We start from the raw sequence: 18,379 nt of genomic DNA on the forward strand, positions 1-18,379 counted from the left end.
CACTGTCTTCCAAGATCGATCGCAATTTCTTACCTTCAAACTCAAAGCTGCCAAGAGTGCGAAGGGCAAGAGTGATGCTGCCCACATCACTGGCCTCAGGGAGGGTGGTGAGGCCGGGGGAAGCCAGCTGGTGGGCCAGGCCCTTGGGCATGCCTGGGTGCCGGAGCGGCTTGTGCATGAGGACCAGGGACAGCATCTTCAGCAGCCCGTCTTGGATGTCCTTCTTCAGCTGTGGAATCTGACGGCTCAGGTCGTAGAGCACGGCTGTGAGGGCGGGGCTGAGAGGGAGGCACCAGTCACTCATGGGCTGCGTACACGACATTCAGCCCGTTCTTGGGAAGAAACAATCCTCCTTGTCCAGCAAGGGGGTCGAGCCCTTCACTGCTTGGTCTTTACAGTAGATAGGATACTACAGGATAAACGGTCTGAACTCCCCTGGCCTGGTCACAGATTTCAAAACAATGCGTTTCTGGCTTTTGCCATGAGAGAACTTGCTGAATATAATGCGACTGCTGTAGACAACCAAGTCTCAATAAACAACCTGGGAGTCAGATTGACAGCACTGTCCTTATTTTATAGATCAGGGGTGGGGGATGTCCAGCCTGCGGGCCACGTAAGGCACAAAAAATCATTTGGTCTGGCCCTGCCAAGGCATTAGGGGTGATTTAATTAAACATTTGACCAAATATAGCAGGCTATTTTTTAAATTGATAATTTTGTATGGCCCAAGAATGATGTTATAAACTATCCAAATGATCCCTGGGAGAAAAACGTTCCCCACCCGTTATAGATGAGAACTAGCGTAGAGATCTTAAGCAATTTTCCCAATAAACATATAAATGATAGCTGCCAACATTAATTGGGCACTTCTTATATGGAAGGCACTGTGCTAAGAGTGCCTATTTCATGAACTCTTTCACTTAATCCCCACAATCCTAGACAGCAGGAAATGCAATTATCCCCACATTTCAGGTGAAAAGAAATCAAGGCTCAGAGAAGTAACTTAGGATCACATAGCTAGCTAGTGTTGAAACTAGCCTACATGTTTAGTGAGAACTATCCTACCTATCCAATTTAACATCCAAACAACAACCATGCCTCACTCTTTCAACACAGTCACAATACTGTGGCTCATGCCTCACCCTACCAGAGAGAGGGAAGGCTGAGATTTCTGACACTCACCTCAGTCCCACCGCCAGCATAGGCTCCAGCAGCTCCTTGATATCCTGCTGGATGCCTGGCCCCATCGCCCGAGCCAGCATGCTGATGCAGGTGAACACCGTGGCATCCACCTGCATTGCCTTCTGCCTCCTGCGAGAACAGGGAGGGGCTGGTTTAGACCCAACAACATCCTGGGAGGCCCCACTCAAAACTGCCTCGGGTCACCACATGTGCAGGTTATCTACTGCACAATTCTAGGGGGTCCACACAGCAGTCACAATAGATCTGTCCACAGCATTTAAAACAACAATCCAGCAGATGGCAGTAAAGTGTCTTGAAGAAGGCGCCCCTTTCCCCAATTTACACAAAGGGCACCACATGGTTTAGTGTGGTTCTGGCAAACGTACCTAGTTAGGAAGCAAACTGAACAATGTGTACATTAGGGACCGTAAGTACAGGGCGCAGCCATTATATGGAAAGAAATTCTTCTCCCTAGCATGAGATTACTGGGCTTTAGATTGGGTAAGACTTATTAATTGACCAGAACAATCCTTGCTACAGGAAAATATAAAGACACGATTCTAATTAACACTGACCCCTGCCAAGACTGAGAGAAGTCACCCTGGCCTATCCATCTTGACGGTGCTAATGGTTGTTTTCATGCTTGATTCACTGGAAAGTTTCAAGAGGTGGAATAACTTATCCAACTAAGTTCCAGTCTAGGAGTCTCTCTTTAAAAGTCTTATATCAAATTAAGATCTTTGAAAGCCAGAGAAAAGAGCAAAATCAGGTGATCCCAGTAAGTAATAATATTGAAAACATCCTCACAGGGTATACAACCAACCCAAAATATCTGCATCAATGCCATTTCATTGGGAAAAGGTTGGAGCTCAAATGAGGAAGGGCTGTTCTTTATAAGGTTTTGCTATGACATGGAAGTTGAGGAGGCAGAGAATGGGCTTAAGCTCCATGGAGATGGATGGTGCATCCTTCCTCTCCCAACAAGGGTGGCAGGGGAAATCAAAACAGAGGTGCTTACTTATGGGCAAAGTCCTTAGGGGGCAGCGCTGCTCGGATGATGTCCAGCACACGAGGGAGGTAGATCTTGAACTCAGACCTCACTGCCACGGAAAGGAGCCCCAGGGCTTGGAATGCTGCTGTCCGTTCCTTCTCCTTCTTGACACAGCTTAGGACGTGGTTCATGGTATCCTGGAGGTACTGGGTATCTGAGCACAGAAAAGACAGTGTATGGCTCCAGGTCAGGGTTGGTCTATATGTCAAAGGTCAGAGTTCCCATAAGTCACTTAATAGATTTAAGAATAAATTAAAAATGCCTGTTAGAAAGATGGTAAGTAGAATTTAGAGGATGTACTAAATAACCAAAGACTTATGCTTGACAATCACTCTTCAAAAACACCTTTTGGAAATACTAAAAATGTAAAAAGTTTTATTAAAACCCCCCCCACAAAACTTACAGGGTCTCCAAAACAGCATCACATATTGTAATTGTTCCGTTAGCGTTATATTTTGAGGAAAAGATTACATCCTCCTGTTTAAGGAATATATGTTACATCTGGTTTAAAAACAGAGAGGATCACCTAAACTATTTTATATTATATTGAAAATTTAAAGTAATACTAAATACTGTTTGCAATAGACAGACCATTCCATTTAGCTCAGGCCTAGAAATCACTGCCATTACCTAGAGATTCCTGTTACAGTTATACTTAATAGAACAAGATTGAGTCTGTAATTTGGAAAGCCACATGCGTGTTTTCATTAAGCTTACATAAGCCAATGGGCATGGGTAGGTGATTCTTGGGCAATTTAAGCTAAAGTGTTATTACTCCTGGGAAGGCTGGAATGTCTTGATCCTTGCCTCTTCTTGTATCTCTTCTCTTCCATTTTATTGGCCCCGAGTCTGTGCACCAGAAGCACATAACAGCAGAGAGGGAAGGACCACACATCCATTAGGTTAGGGCTTCTGAGCCACAGTTGGGAGACAGCGCATTAGACTCCCAAACAGCACATCACTATATTTATTCTAACAAGACACGTCTTCTCCCACAGCTCTTGTGAGCAAATGACATTAAAGCATGCTGGGGCTTGGAAACAGTCAGAAGACCACAGTGACACAACCCTACAACCAGAGTACATCAACAAGGAAAACTAGGCTTTTGCAAAGGGGAACAGCATTTCAGCAGGACACGGACTTAATTGAAGAGAATTTCCTTTTCTAGATTTAGCACCCTAAGAGATTAGGAATCTGACTTTGTTAGAGATTCCAACCCAATCTTAGGGTATGTTTGATGTTCAGAAAGCTGACATCATCAGGAAAGTCAAGCAATGACTTCTAAACTATAACTTTAAACAAGCATCACTTTCCTGATGAGACATGTACTTTGGAGGCAGCCCAGGCTGAGTTTCAATGGCATATTTTAGTATATTATTTAATAAAACAACAAAAGCCCACTTCAAAAGAATAACCCAGGGGCCCCCTGAGCTTTAGGGAACTGCTTCCCACCGGGCCAGACTTCCATCAAATTTGGCCTAGTTATTCGGGTTTTCTTTTGAACCACACTTTCAACCCAAGATCATTTCCAGCTCTACTGAACAGGGGCACGTCTGGTCATTAAAAGAGAAAAAAGCTGCTGGGTATCGAGTGGGAAGAATGGAAAGCTGAAAAAATAGGGGTGATTTCCATAACATCATTTCTCTCTGGCTCAGTGATTTTATGTGGCTAATTGTCTTGTCCTTATGCAATGTAGCAGTTCTGTTCTCGCACAAGGCACATTGAACAGCTCAACAGCTCTGTATTTCTCCTGCCTGCATCTGGGCGGGGCGGCGTGAAATGAATCTGTGCTGGGGAATGGCATCTGCCAAGGGTCAGGCCGGCCTTCCACTTATGCTCCTGGCTCTTACTTGGTCCTAAATGCTTCAGTGTGCACCACAGTGAAGTACAAGGACATGTCCCGGAGGGGCCTCTACGCTCAGCACATATGGAGGTGAAACAGGACATAAACATGAGCAGGCAACTGGAGCAGTACTGTGATCGCCACCTTCACCTAATTTCTAAAATGGATTTGAAGTATCTAGAGGCAGCAGTCATGGTTTCCATGTTTGAGGGCTTACTCTGTGCCAGGCACTCAGAGCAGGTGCTCAGGCACTAATGCAGTCCATGTGAGGCAGGGGTTGCTGTCTTAATGTTACTGTCCAAAACCTCCACTACAGACCGAGGCAGGATTCACCCCAGGTCTGACGCACACGCCTTTGCACAGCTGGGGCTAGAATGGAAGGGGCAGGAATACTTCCCGCTGGAGTAATCCAGGAAGGCCTCAGGGAAGCGCTGGGCCACCTTCAGGAGCCAGGAATGCTCTTCCCGCTGACAAAGGCAGGAACATGGGAACCCACAGCCTCTGGGACATCCCGCCCTTTCTTCCTGTGAGTGGAGAGGCTCTCAGTGACCTCCTCGGAGGCAGAAGCAGGACAGTCGCCTAGTTCTCCCTGCCCCTCCGAGTATCTAAAATGAAACTCCCTTCCTTTGGTCTCTTTTTAGTCTGTTTATGACCTTGTTGTTGGCTTCCATACATGAGAACTTGCTTGGCTCTAGAACTGCCTCTGTGCCTGTACCTTCTGCTGCCTCAGATGTCTGTAGAAAACCTGAACTAATACGACTGAAACTGGACAGGAGGCAAAGACACCAGAGACTAGCCTCTAGTTGGCACTGCTTCAAGTGAGGAGCAGACATAACTTTTTGGAATCACTTCTCCGTTTAATTACCCGACAGTGGGTAATGACGTCTTCCAACAGACATCCTCACCTGTGAAGGCAGAAGGTCGGAAGGCGGCCAAGCGGGGTAGCAAATTAAGGATTGTCATTTGAATCAGCGAGTTCTTGCTATTCCTGCATTTCAGCACCCACTGGCACACCTGAGAGAGGAAGGGGACAGGGTTGGCGAAGGAAAGGAAGGTGTGGAGCTTGGGAGGAGGGAGCGGGCCTCGTCACCCACCTGATCAAACTTCTCCTCCATCAAGTCTCTGCAACACCGACTCTCCACCAGAGTGGACTTAGCTGGGCTGGGGGAAGCCCCAAATCCCATGAGGCTTTGGTGAGAGCTGTAGCCCAGCAGTCCCACCAAGGCGTTTGACGGCTGGGGCTGTACAGCCTGGAAACTGGTGAAGGGGGTAATGTGACGAGGTTTTGTTCCGAAGCCCATGAGATCTTTGCAGTACTTGTCATGGACCAACTGCTGCTGTGTTATTTCTTCCATTTCTTCTCTCAGGCGCTGCATATGGGGAGGGGGGGGGGGGGGGGAGACACACGACATGACACACCATTTTTACTTACAAGTAGCATTTGTCCAGGAACCGTGAGCCTACAGAGCAGCACATCTGCCCTCCCCTGAAAGAATCTAACTCCAAATCGGATGGTGGCCACTCCTCAACTTTAGTATGATGGCTACCCCAGACCCTTACAGGAGGCCACCTACTGGGATAACAGATTAGAACAAAATTTTGTTCTAATCTAGGTCAAAGAGCACCACCTACTGAACAATAAAGAAGCAGTAGGGTGCGACTGCCAGGACTCACCCTGCCCCGACCCAGGGTGGTTTGGGAAAGCTGATCTGCAAATTGCTTTGCCTACAGACCCAAGATCACAGCAAGGAAGACTCTTGCTAAGGTGAGAGGCAGCCCCACTGCAGCATCCTGTTAAGGCCAGTCTGCTCTCTTGCTTCTGGCCGGAAACCCAGGTAGAAACAACTTAGGCAAATCATTTTCTAAGAACCCTAGGAATTCCATAGGAGGTGTACCACATGCTGGCTGGCACAGAACTCACATCTGTTCCCTATCCAAAGGGCTGCTTAGCAATTCATTCTCAACAGTCCAAACTAAGAACATAAAACAATTTTCTAAACTTCCAAACTTTTCTCAACAGATTCCACCCTACCCGCCCTCGCCAATCTTGTATGCTATTCCTGTCAAGGTCTCCAATGATTCTTAGGCTGCTAAATCTGATGGCCAATTCTCAGCCCTCTACCTATGTGACTTCTCTGCAGCATTTGATGCAACTCACTATTTCCTCCTCCCTAAAAGTCTTTCTTCACTTGCCTTCTTAGACCTAGGGCCTTCCCGCCATGGTTGCTCCTCATTTCTTGACCTCGGGATCTCAGACGCTCTCTCTTCTCCAATGCTAGTTGAAGTTACCATCTTGAGATGTCCTTCCACCCAGTAGCCAGTCTAACCTGCCCCTCCCATCTCCATCTTCCCCCTCAGTAAATGGCAACTCCAGTTTCCCAGGCCAAACACCTAGACTCTTCCCTCTCCCATCGACCTCCAAATCCCACATTCAGAACCCAGCCACCCCTGGTACCCATAGCTGCCACTGTGGTCCAGGCCACAAAGGTCCCCTGCTAAGACTGCTGCAGTTCTTGCTGGACTAGACTCCTGGCTTCAACCCTTGCCCCTTCCATAAGCCATTTCAACAGTGGCCAGAGCGATCCTTTTGAAACATGAATCAAATGCCATTCCACTGCTTAAACCCATGAATAGCTTTCCACTTCACATACAAAGTTGACAGGGTGGCTTCTGAGACCTTATGTGATGTGCCCCCGCCCTGCCCCAGGCATCTCTGACCCCCTCTCCTACTTCCTCCCTCCTCCCACGCTGCTCAGCCACCATGGTGATCCTGCTGCTTCCCAAACAGAGTGGCGTGCTCCTGTCTGCTCAGGCCTTTGTGCCTGGACTGCTCTTCCCCAGGTACTCGTACGGCTTTTTCCTCACCTCTCCCATGACTGTGCTCAAACATCATCACTTTTAAAAGGTAATCCTTAATCCATGCTAGCATCCCTACTCCCTTTCCTGCCCTACTTTTCTCCATAGCATGCATTGCTATAAGGTACACTATACAGATTTACTCATCTGTGCATTGTCTGTCTCCCCCTGCTAGAATGTAATGTTTTATTCATGCTGCATTATTCTAGCTCTCAATATACATGTAGCTGAAACTGCAGGAGCAGACATAAACAACTCTTACATGTAGCTTGCCCACAGTATTAAAAAATTATAATACCTTACATTTGGATAGTTCTTGGTAATTTACAAAGTACCACAATAAGAGCATTTAATTTAAATCTGTGAGTTAGGAGATACTGTCCTGTTTTATTGGGAGGAAACAAAGATCCCAGAGCTGTCTGGGCGACCGTGGAAGCACCACGTTACACATGGCTGGGCAAATCTCTAAGGAATTCCCATTATGTATCAAGAAACCTCCCAGGAACTCAATGAGGTGAGTAAAAACTCTGTCAAAAGTGAGGAAAAGGAAGCTAAAGGAGGTAATTTGTTTACTGCCTGTTTCCCCTACAAAATGCCAGCTCCGTGAGGCAAGGATCTTGCTGTCTTGCTCAGGGTGTCAGAGGAGAAGCCTGACTCCCCTGACATGGCTTCTCACCTCTCCCTCCATGCTGCTGATTCGGACTAGCTCGTTGAGGATCAGCAAAGCTCCATGGATCCGATCATCTCGATTCATGCCCTTCTCCTTGGCCAGGGTTTCATCAAACCCTTTCTCTGCTTCTTCAAACGTGTGCTATGTAGAGACAGAGAATGCCTTAGTTACCCAATGCCCAAAATTAGAGAGAACACAGGGTTCGGAGGTGTTAGCATGCCTGCTCAGTGCCTTGTACCAGTACCATCGATGATACTGACTCACCAAACTCTTGCCTTTAATTTAGCTTCAACTCTCCCAATACCACGAGGCAGCTACCATTCCAGCCCTATTTTAATAAATAAAAAATAGAAGCTCAAAGAAATTACGTGACCTGTCCCCGGACACATAGCAAAGCCAAAACTAGAACCCAAGTCTCCAATCCCATGCTCAGGGTTTTTTGTTGTACAAGGCTCCTTAGTAAACCCTCTTGTCAAGAGCAATCAGCACAGAGCTCAGGATTCTAGAGAGAACTGGCACTTTCTAGATTAGTATCAACCGTATTTCATCGATTCTGAGGCACCCCTTTCCCCCTAATTTATCTGAAAAGAGATATCTTATCGTTGTTGACAAGAAGGCACTGAGTCACAGTTTAATTGGCATCATATTTTCCGTCTTAGTGGTACATGGAATAATGGTATGCTACCCAGGAATCTTTGTTTTATTGAAATAAAATAACTGTTATTTATACTGAGCTTAAAAAAATTATGAGACAAAAATAAACGTGACACTGCTGTGTGGCAAGGGGCCTGTTGCCGCTCAAGGCCCAGCAATGCTGTGAGCACGTGCTTTGCTGGTGGTTGGAAGGGAGCCATCTCTCACCCGGTACCACTGAGGCTTCTGCATCTCCTTGGGCTCCCGCTGGGTGGTGAGAATCAGACAGGCGCGGAGGGCGGCTACAGCCCCTTCGCGGACGGCCTGCTTGGGGTCCCACACGGCCACAAAAATGTTGTCAAAGAAGGGCTGCACTTGCTGGAAGAAGAAGGTGGGGACGCTGACGGCCAGCTCACGGAGAACCAGAACCTAGGAGAAAAAGGCACCCTCAGAACTCTCATCCACATCACGGAACTTTTTTTTTCTTTTTTTAAAATATATTTTATTGATTTTGTACAGAGAGGAAAGGAGAAAGATAGAGAGTTAGAAACATCGATGAGAGAGTCATCGATCAGTTGCCTCTTGCACACCCCCTACTGGGGATATGCCCAAAACCAAGGTACATGCCCTTGACCGGAATCGAACCCGGGACCCATCAGTCACCAAGCCGACGCTCTATCCATTGAGCCAAACCGGTCTCGGCTCACAGAACTTTTTTTAAAAAGTTTTTCCACAGAGGGAGTGGGAGGAGGAGATAGAAACATCAATGAGAATCATTGATCAGCTGCCCCCTGCATAACGCCTATTAGGGATTGAGCCCAAAACCCATGTATGTGCCCTGACCGGGAATCGAACCATGACCTCCTGGTTCATTAGTCAATGCTCAACCACTGAGCCACACCAGCCAAGCTGTATCACACAGTTTTGTTCTCTCAGGAATATAGCTTCTGGCTTCCTAGGACCTATATACATTAGATAAAGAGCAGACTTGGAATTCTGGGGCTCCAGGGCGGAAAGTAAAGGAACACTGCTCAAACATCCGTGTTCAGAACCAGAGCAACAGAGGCCAGGCCCGGAGCAGCCAGGCCCGGAACAGCCCACTCCTCGCCTGCCCCTGCCCCTGGCTGCCTCTCAGACATGGCTGGAAACTTTTGTGGGAACTTGAGGGTCTGCTGAATCAAGTGATGAAGGCTTAGATCTGGATGTGTTGAGTTAGTATAGGGCTGGGGTGTTGATCTGTGAGTGCCTTGGGTGGGGCCTGGATGAGGCTGGTTGACTTATTTGGAAATGTCTTTTATGTGAAATGTATCATTGGGCATGTGGTGGTATTATTGATATGAGAAAATGCTAAGTAACTGATTTACTATCTGAAAAGGGATTTACTATTGGGGAAAGGGAGGGAGGAAGAGACTGAACATAAACTGCACCTATGGATGAGGACAATGGGGGATGGGGAGGGGGCGGAGGGTGGGGTGGGAACCTGGTGGAGGGGGGAAGAAATGAGGAACCTTTGTAACAATATGAACATAAAGATTGATAAAAAAAAAACAAAAAAAAAAACAAACACACACACAAAAAACAAACATCCGTGTTCACTGTCCTCGAGTGTTTACACACGAGGCTGGTAACGTTAGAACACAAGCTCTGGTCGGGCAGGCGTGTTTGTTTTGTATCCTGCTCTACTGACAGCCTAGACCACATGTGTCAAACACAAGGCCCGCGGGCCAAATCCGTCCCGCCAGGCCTTGCAATGTGGCCCGCACCGCACTGTCATCACTGCACTCCGCTGCGTTTCCATCACAATGACAGTTTATGACTGTTCAGTAAACCATTCGGCCCGCGATTTAGGCTGGATTTTAGATTTTGGCCCCTTCTCTGATTGAGTTCGACACCCCTAGCCTAGACCCATACTTAGAATACAGCAAGTATTCAATCAACATTTACTGAATGAATGAAACATCCTGTTTAAAACCTATTCTTGCTATTATTTTCACTTGGCAGTGAAAGAAAGTAAGGATCAGAGATTGCCCCGAGTTAGTTAGAAAATGGCAAGGCCAAGATTTGAACCAGGGTCCAAATGTGGGCCCCTCCCCACACCATCTCCCTCCTTGTGGTGCTGCCTCCTCACGAGAGAGCTGACTGGAAAGGATCTGACTGATACCTGTGACCCCCACACATTCATGTCCAAATTCTCCCTCTTGAAGACAGACTCTCTTGTATGTCACAGCATGGTGTCCTAGCCCAACAAACCAGCCTCAGGGACACGCTTCGAAAACCAAGGGAGATCTACCCCCGAAAGATGATACACCATATGCAGAACAGACAATGGGAAAAGAGGAAAGTTTAGGCTAAGCACCGACCAATGAGCAAATGCTACAAAATAAACAAGGAAGGCTGACCAACTCTCCCACTGGGGGTAGTGAAGGTATCTACTTTCCCAGCTCCTCTCTTGATCCCGGTTCTTCCATATGCCCCCGGTATGTGCAGAGACCTTGGCAAAGACACGGAAGGGATCATGCAGATAGTACAGTTGTCTGGGGCTTTGTAGCCTTTTGACTGTGGCTTCTTCTCCTGCCATGGCTCTTGCAATTTTGATTCTAGAAAAATCCAAGCTCAGGATAAACACTGCACGCAGGGCTGCCTCTCAAGCAATGAAAAACCACATTGAAGTTGCCTCTTTAGGTGCAAAGCTCAGGGCGAAGACAGAAAGGGATTCAGGACAGAACCTAAGGCCACCAAGAAGCAGAGTCTGTGCCTGGAGCACCCCCTCTCATTCTCTGCCCCTCGGAGCCCTAGCACATTGTGTGAGGGATCCCGAGACGGTGCCATCGCTCTAGGCAGGCTGGCTGCGCTCCTCCCGCAGGCACTCACAGCTGCGTGTCTCCGGCCCTCGTTGCGGTCAGCGCCCAGCCATTCCAGGGCTCGCTTCACCTCGAACTCCACATACTCGGCGGTGAAGGTGTCCCCTGCCATGGCGAGGCGACCGATGGCCTTGGATGCCATTTCCATGACAACTGGGTCGTTAGAGGGGAGGAGGTTCCGAAGGTAATTAGCAAATCGCCCGATGCGGGTGGCATTCCCACCTTCCACTCCTATGAGGCTGGCTGCAAAAGAGAAAGGCCAAAGGCGAGGATGAACACACGATGTCCAGGAGAGTGAGCTGCCTTGAAAGGAAAGCTGGCATGCCCCCTTCCTTCCATTCTGAGGACACACTGTAATTTCCAGATGGTGAACAATGCAGATAATCTTCATTTTAACCAACAGATGTGATATTTGTACAAGGCTATTTGCATAAAGCAAAATGCTTTCATTCTAGTATATATAGTTTGTTTTCTCAAGAAGAAAAGGAAAAGAAACGGGCTGAATAATAAACCGCAGGCTGGATGACCACCTCTGGGAGTTGGAAATTACCTGCCTTTTGTTCACTGTCCCAACTCTACCTCTACATTCATGAGCCCTGCAGCAGATACACTCTACAGAGAAATGAGAACCTCAAAGAGCTACGTGGGGTGGTGGAGAGAAAGCTGGCTTCTGGTCTCAACTCTGGCCCAGAAAAGTTGCTTAATGGTTCTGAGACTCCGTATCTGAAAATACCTGCTTTGCCTACGTGTCAGGACTGTTACTAGAATTAATACCTAAATAAGAACACAGAAAGCCACCAAACTCCTTAAAAATTCAATAAACGGATATGAACTAAGCATCTAGTTCATATAAGTAGCAGATACAGGGTGCAGTGGACACAAATATCATTTCCAGTCAATACTGTCACCAGAGACGCTGTCCTTACCTATGGCCAAGATGCCACCTTTCCTCTCATTGGCATCTGAGCTGGAAACCAGTTCAAAAATGTGATGGTTCAGCTGATCATAGAAGCGAGTAGATTCCTCTTGACTCATCTGCAAGGGAAGATGCACTCAGAACCATTTCTAACGTCTCCCTGGTGATGGCGACGGTGTTGTTGACGTGGTTTCCAAAAACTAGGACCAGGGAGGTATCAGCAGGGATGGTTTAAACCGAACACAACAAAGGAACTGCCCTTTTCTATACCTACAGAGCAACTAAACTCACAATTCATCTATTTATTTAACAAATACTATTGAGTACGCTCCGAGGGTCCTGTCCTTGGTTCTACCTAGCACCGGGGGTGTAAGAATGAACAAGACAATATCCCTGACCTCCAGTTTGATCTCTATTTTAAAACCCTCAAGCTCTTCACACTCACCCCATCCAATGTTATCAGGCAAAAAGCCTCAAAGGTCTGGAATGCAACGTGGAAAAGAAAAAAAAATTAACAGCTGACTCTAAGCTGATTCCTAAAGTGTCCCACACAGAGAGGCCACAGAAATGTGGAACCCGCCTATCTTAGGGGCGTGAGAAACTGGGTGCCTTTCTGAAGCAGAACCTTACTTAGCTGTCAAACGAAACCTAAACCAGGGATGGTGCGCTCAGCCCCACATCCGTAACGAATGGCCCCAACTCCCGGAAGCCCCGACCTCTCTGAGCTCCATGGTGACATAGTGCTGGAGCTCCTTGGCAGCCTTGGCCCTGGTCTCCTCGCTCCGGCTCTTCAGGCCGCTGGCAAACTGCTGCAGGATGCTCACGTTGCTGGAGGCCACGGCGGCCGCGGTGGCCGCGGCGGCGGGTCCGGTCCCAAGCATCTTGCCCTGAGGTTCCGTGGAGAACAGCTTCCTTTAATATTCTGGATAACAAGCTACGGCGATCAGTAAATTCATGGCCCAGTTCCTCATACAGATCTCCACCCTGTCCACGTCAGGTAGCGAGACCTCGCTGAGGAGTGCGGAGAAAGCCTCTATTTATTCAATGATGACTCATGTTTAGAAGAGGCAGTGTAGTAAGAGGGTCCAATTGTGGGCTATAGAGCCAGACTACCTGAGTTTGAATCCAACCCCAAATTATATACCTCGAGAAAATCCTTAAAATCTCTATTTCCTCAACTGCAACTGGGCAATAATAGTACCTCACTCATAGGCTGATGTGAGGATTAAGTAAGTTAATACAAGTTAAAAAGTGCTGGGCACACTGCGAGTTCTTAAAATTGTGAGCTATTATTATCATTATTACTACTATGTTCATGGCATAGTGCCAAGTACTAAAAGTGGGGAGGTAAGAGAGAATAAAACATACCTACACTGCCTCTTTCCTCAGAGTTCAATTTAAAGAGAGTAATTATTCTATAGCAACACTGTCCAGCAGAAATAAAATACAAACCACAAATGTAATTTTAAATTTCCTAGTTGCCATGTAAAAAAAGTAAAAAGAAATGGGTAAAGTTAACTTCATTTAATACAATATATCCAACATATCTCTTCAATGTTATTAATATAAAAAATGGATATATTCCCATTCTTTTTTTGTACTGAATTTCTAAAATCTAGCGAGCATTTTACACCTACAACTATCTCAGTCTGGACTAGTCACATTTCAAGCACTCTAAGCCACATGTGGCTGGTGGTGCTGCATCAGACAGTGCAGTTCTATAGAATACTAATACTCGAAATGACCCCGAGATCATTCATTCATTCCTGAATTAGGTGCTATCTCTTCTCTCAATGAGCTTACAACCTAGGAGTAAATATAAATAATCAGGCAACCGCAATAAAGTGCCCACAATAGGGCTCAGCCAACATATATATGTCTACATATCTTCATATACATTACATATTACATATCTACATGTATATCATATGCCTTATAAATATTATACATATTACATATACAGAGTGGCAAGATTATTATGATCTCTGAACGCATAATAATCTGGCCACTTAGTGTATATCCTATATAATAAAAGGCTAATTATGCAAACTGTCCCCTTGACCAGGGGTTTGACCAGCAGGCAGGCAGGCCAACAACCCATGTCTCGTCCTCTTGGCCAGGCTGGCCGGACCCCACCCATGCACGAATTCATGCACCTGGCCTCTAATACATACACACACTGAGTGGCCAGATTATTATGCGTTCAGAGATCATAATAATCTGGCCACTCTGTATAGTTACATGTAAATCTACATAAATACATATCTCCTAGGTATGTCCAGATTATATTAGAAAACCAATTTTTCAAAATTCTTCTTTTGAAAGAAAGGGTGATGCTGAGGGAAAAAAAATAAACAAGGAGTAATTGGCTTTGAAAGCTTTCAAATACTCCAGTGCCAAGAAAAGGGCTGCAAAAGAAGTGTCACCCTTCAGGCGCGAGGAAACCCAGCCAACTGCTCCAGAGTGTGGTCACATCTGTGAGGGGCTGGCAAGACACTGCCATTCTCCAAGGCCCACGGGCCCTCTGTCCCACGCCAATTTCCATGAAAACACTGGAAGTCAGACACCCAGAGGATCCTGGCGAAGCTTCCAGGAAGACGTGGAAGTTGGTGGCTGAAACTAGGGATGGGAGTGGGGGAGGCAGCGAGGATGGAACCTGAGGATGGAACCAGCTCAGCCTCGGGGAACGGGTCCTACAGAATCTCCAGGTGGGAGGGCGAGGGGCTGACACCGACGCCGGTCCCCTCCGAGGACAGTTTGCAGGCGGTGGCCGATCCGCACGGGGGCGACAGGCGGGAGTCCCGGCAGGACGGGGTGCTGGGCCGGCCTTCCGGCGCCACAGGCGCCCGGCGGACTCCAAGGATCAGGGTCTCCCGGGGATCCGGGATCCGGGAGGAGGAGGAGGAGGAGGGCGCTGCCTCACAGGGTGGAGGTCAAGGGCTCCGGCGGTGCTCAACTCCGGGGTGCCGGCTCCGAGGGCGCCCCACGTCCCGGCGGGCGGCTTCCCCGTCCCCCCGCCCCGGACCGGACTGTGGGTCCTGGCTGCGGGTCTGGACACTCCGCCGCCCGGGAGGGGTCGGTGCCAGGCCCCGGACTCACCGCGCGGCTTCGGCCGAGGCCTCAGCTGCCGCCCACAGCGCCGGTCCCGCCGCCTCAGGCCCCCGGCCCCACCACCGGCCTTCCCCGCTGTCCTCTAGCTGCGGGAGGGCGGGCAGATGCCCAGCTCTGACGACCAATCGACAGGCGGAAGAAGACGATGGGCTGGAACACTGGCCAATAGGAATGAAGGAGAAGTGAAGCTCCGGGACCCGGCTTCTCTAGGGGGCGGGGACTGTTCAAATAGACAAACCACGCGGCCAGTGGCAGACGAAAGGAGGCTCTGGGCTACTCGAGAGAACCAATCAGTCGTGAGTTGACTTCAGTCACTTCCATGCACACATCCGGTCCGTCGTTACTATAGTTCCCCCCGGCCCTGGGGGTGCGGCCCTGTCTAGTCCGCTGTCTGGGTACCGGGCTGGGACTGAGCGGTGGGAGGCGGAGGTTTAATTATGAGAGTGTGAGCCACAACAGGAGGGAAAGACGTAAATTTTCGGGTTCATGGGACCGTGCTTTCTCTTTTGTTAAATATAACATGTATGTGAAAAGTTTTTTACTTAGATTTACTACTTTCCCAAAATTATCGAGTGTCCACATTACCTTGGTAGGCACTGTTGTAGGGGTTAAATGCTACTGTATGTAAAGTACCTCAAACACTACATGACACATGCAGAGTCAATAAATGCTGTTATTGTTCTTTCTGAACATTTCCTACAAGGCAGGTTGTATTGTCCCCACTTTATATTTTATCCTTGAGTAAAATGACATATATTATAGAAGGATTGGGTCATAGAAGTGGTAAGGGAGGAGTTAAAAAACATCTGCTTCTTCCTCGTGTCCCATTTGGCTGTATTGGTTACTTGGGTTTGCAAGTACAAGTATGTGCTGGGTGCTGAAGTTGCAAATTAACCAGCTAGCTGGTAAGGGAGGGACCATGCCTGTTTATACAGAGATGGGTCTGTGGCTATTGTGACCTGTGAGTTATAATGCTCTGTCGTGAAATTCTTAATGATTTTTAAGAAGGGGCCACACGTTTTTAATTTGCACTGGGTACCAAAATTATGCAGTCAGTCCTGTGTACATGTGTACATATATGTTATATTTTAGTATAACCTTCATTGATATAAAGGATGTGTAGGATACAACTTACAAATAATAAAACACATAATACTTTAAAAAAAATGTTTTTATTGCTTTTATAGAGAGAGGAAGGAAGAGGGAGAGATAGAAATATCAATTGGCTGCCTCCTGCAGGCCCCCTACTGGGGATTGAGCCTGCAACCCAGACATGAGCCTTGACTGGGAATCAAACTGGCAACTTCTTGGTCCATGGGACAATGCTCAACCAACTGAGCCACACTGACTGAGCCACAATACTTTTTATTGTAAATTCCATATAGCCAATTGATTCTAACAGGATTCTTTTATATATAATAAATATCTCGTATAGCCTCTCTATAGTGGCAGTTGACCAATGAGTATAGTTCCAACATGAATGTTGGTTGATATTTTCTTTTATGTTAATGAGAAAAGGATAAGGGGAAAGTGAGACAATTAAGAGATACCTTGAAATTTCACTAGTTTGTCAATGACATGAAAACTTCTTTGCTAAACTGGATAATAATTTGCTAATATTGGAAGAATAGCCAAAACCGGTTTGGCTCAGTAGATAGAGCATCAGCCTGTGGACTGAAGGGTCCTGGGTTCGATTCCGGTCAAGGGCATATACCTTGCTTGCGGGCACATCCCCAGTAGGGGGCATGCAAAGGCAGCTGATCAATGATTCTAACGCTCTCTCTCTCTCTTCCTCTCTGTAAAAAATCAATAAAATATATTTAAAAAATAAAATAAAAAATATATATTGGAAGAATATTTCCTTATATTTTGCTGCTATTCAAAATGTAAGGGCTATAGAGTTGACATTTTTTTTATTTTTATTTTTATATTTTATTGATTTTTTACAGAGAGGAAGGGAGAGGGATAGAGAGCTAGAAACATCGATGACAGAGAAAGATCGACCAGCTGCTCCTGCACACCCCCCACTGGGTATGTGCCCACAACCATTGTACATACCCCTGACCAGAATCGAACCCAGGACCTTCCAGACTGCAGACCAATGCTCTATCCACTGAGCCAAACCGGTTTTCGCTAGAGTTGACACTTTTAAGTTTAACCTGCAAGATAAACTTTTTTTTTAAGTTATTGTAGTCTCAATGAACAAAACTATTATCAGGCATTTGTTGATTTGCATGGCATAAATATTCCCACTATGGCAGATTCCAAACTACCAATGAATGTCACTGAATGAAAAGCTGGCAAGAGATGTAAATGAGCAGTAGCATCTTATTACATAGTATTTCCACAACGCAGATGCAACAAATGTGAACAGCACAGCCAGTGTTGCTCAGTGGCTGGGCATGGACCCATGAGCCGAGAGGTCACTGGTTCAATTTCAGGTCAGGGCTCATGCCCAGGTTTTGGGTTTGATTCTCAGTAGGGGATGTATAGGAGAGAGCTGATCCACGGTGTTTCTTTCTCATGGATGTTTCTATATCTCTATCCCACTTCCTTCCTCTCTCTCTAAAATCAATAAAAACATTAAACAAACAAAAACAAATGTGAAAAAAAAACACAAACACAAAAACAAATAGGAACAACCCAAAGAGCATAAATGATAAAATGTAGTAATGAGCTTAGAGTATTAGTTACTTTTATTTTCATACAAGGAGCCCAGTGCACGAATTCATGCACCTTGAAAGGAACTGTGGGCTGCGAGGTTTTGGTGGGCTCAGGCGTGGGTCTCAGCCCATCATCTGTGCCCCCACCTGGCCCCCTGGTTCCCTGTCTGCCAGCAGCCCCACTCCCATCACTGCCACTCCCATGAGCTGACAGTGCTGATCCTGCTCATGATGCAGAGTGATTTGGGGCCAGCACCAGCAACAGGTGCAAGTAAGACTGGTGCTATCAGCAGGTGCAAGTGCCAGGCAAGACTGCAGCTCGTAGGAGCAAAGAATTTTCAATAATTGCCAGAGGCTCGTCCTGATGACAGCAACCAGCACCTGCCTTAGTCTGGTGGCCCGGCTCACCTGCTCCGCTATCCCACCTGCTGCCTACACCTGCCATGTTCTGCATGCGCCCCCTGGTGATCAGCACACATCATAGCAACTGGTTGTTCTGCTATTCGGTCTATTTGCATATTAAGGTTTTATATATATATATAAATTATATAGATAATTTAATTAACTGTAAGTTTGTGTAGTTTGATTTTTAA

At 46.9% G+C, this 18,379-nt stretch overlaps 1 protein-coding gene across 5 annotated transcripts in view; it reads right to left on the reverse strand.

Annotated features, from left to right (window-relative positions):
- MTOR (mechanistic target of rapamycin kinase) overlaps positions 1 to 15,251 on the reverse strand; it is a 104,694-nt gene extending 89,443 nt beyond the window's left edge. For 2 of the 5 annotated variants that reach the window (XR_004992031.2, XM_045570612.1), the window contains exons 1-11: positions 15,112 to 15,251; positions 12,729 to 12,907; positions 12,023 to 12,131; positions 11,107 to 11,339; positions 8,464 to 8,664; positions 7,609 to 7,743; positions 5,171 to 5,446; positions 4,982 to 5,090; positions 2,201 to 2,387; positions 1,183 to 1,311; positions 34 to 278 (exon numbers count right to left, since the gene is read on the reverse strand). Coding sequence is in view for 4 of the 5 variants with exons in the window: in XM_045570612.1 (XP_045426568.1) it covers positions 34 to 278; positions 1,183 to 1,311; positions 2,201 to 2,387; positions 4,982 to 5,090; positions 5,171 to 5,446; positions 7,609 to 7,743; positions 8,464 to 8,664; positions 11,107 to 11,339; positions 12,023 to 12,131; positions 12,729 to 12,893 (1,789 nt within the window). In the remaining variant the exon portion in view is untranslated. Of the gene's footprint in view, positions 1 to 33; positions 279 to 1,182; positions 1,312 to 2,200; positions 2,388 to 4,981; positions 5,091 to 5,170; positions 5,447 to 7,608; positions 7,744 to 8,463; positions 8,665 to 11,106; positions 11,340 to 12,022; positions 12,132 to 12,728; positions 12,908 to 15,111 lie in introns of those variants that run through there. The other 3 variants (XM_036461033.2, XM_045570611.1, XM_036461035.2) reach the window with 3 other exon arrangements.
- Positions 15,252 to 18,379: the final 3,128 nt, after the last annotated feature.

The sequence above is a fragment of the Pipistrellus kuhlii genome, unplaced genomic scaffold (genome assembly GCF_014108245.1).
Source record: "Pipistrellus kuhlii isolate mPipKuh1 unplaced genomic scaffold, mPipKuh1.p scaffold_m20_p_34, whole genome shotgun sequence".
Taxonomy (NCBI): domain Eukaryota; kingdom Metazoa; phylum Chordata; class Mammalia; order Chiroptera; family Vespertilionidae; genus Pipistrellus; species Pipistrellus kuhlii.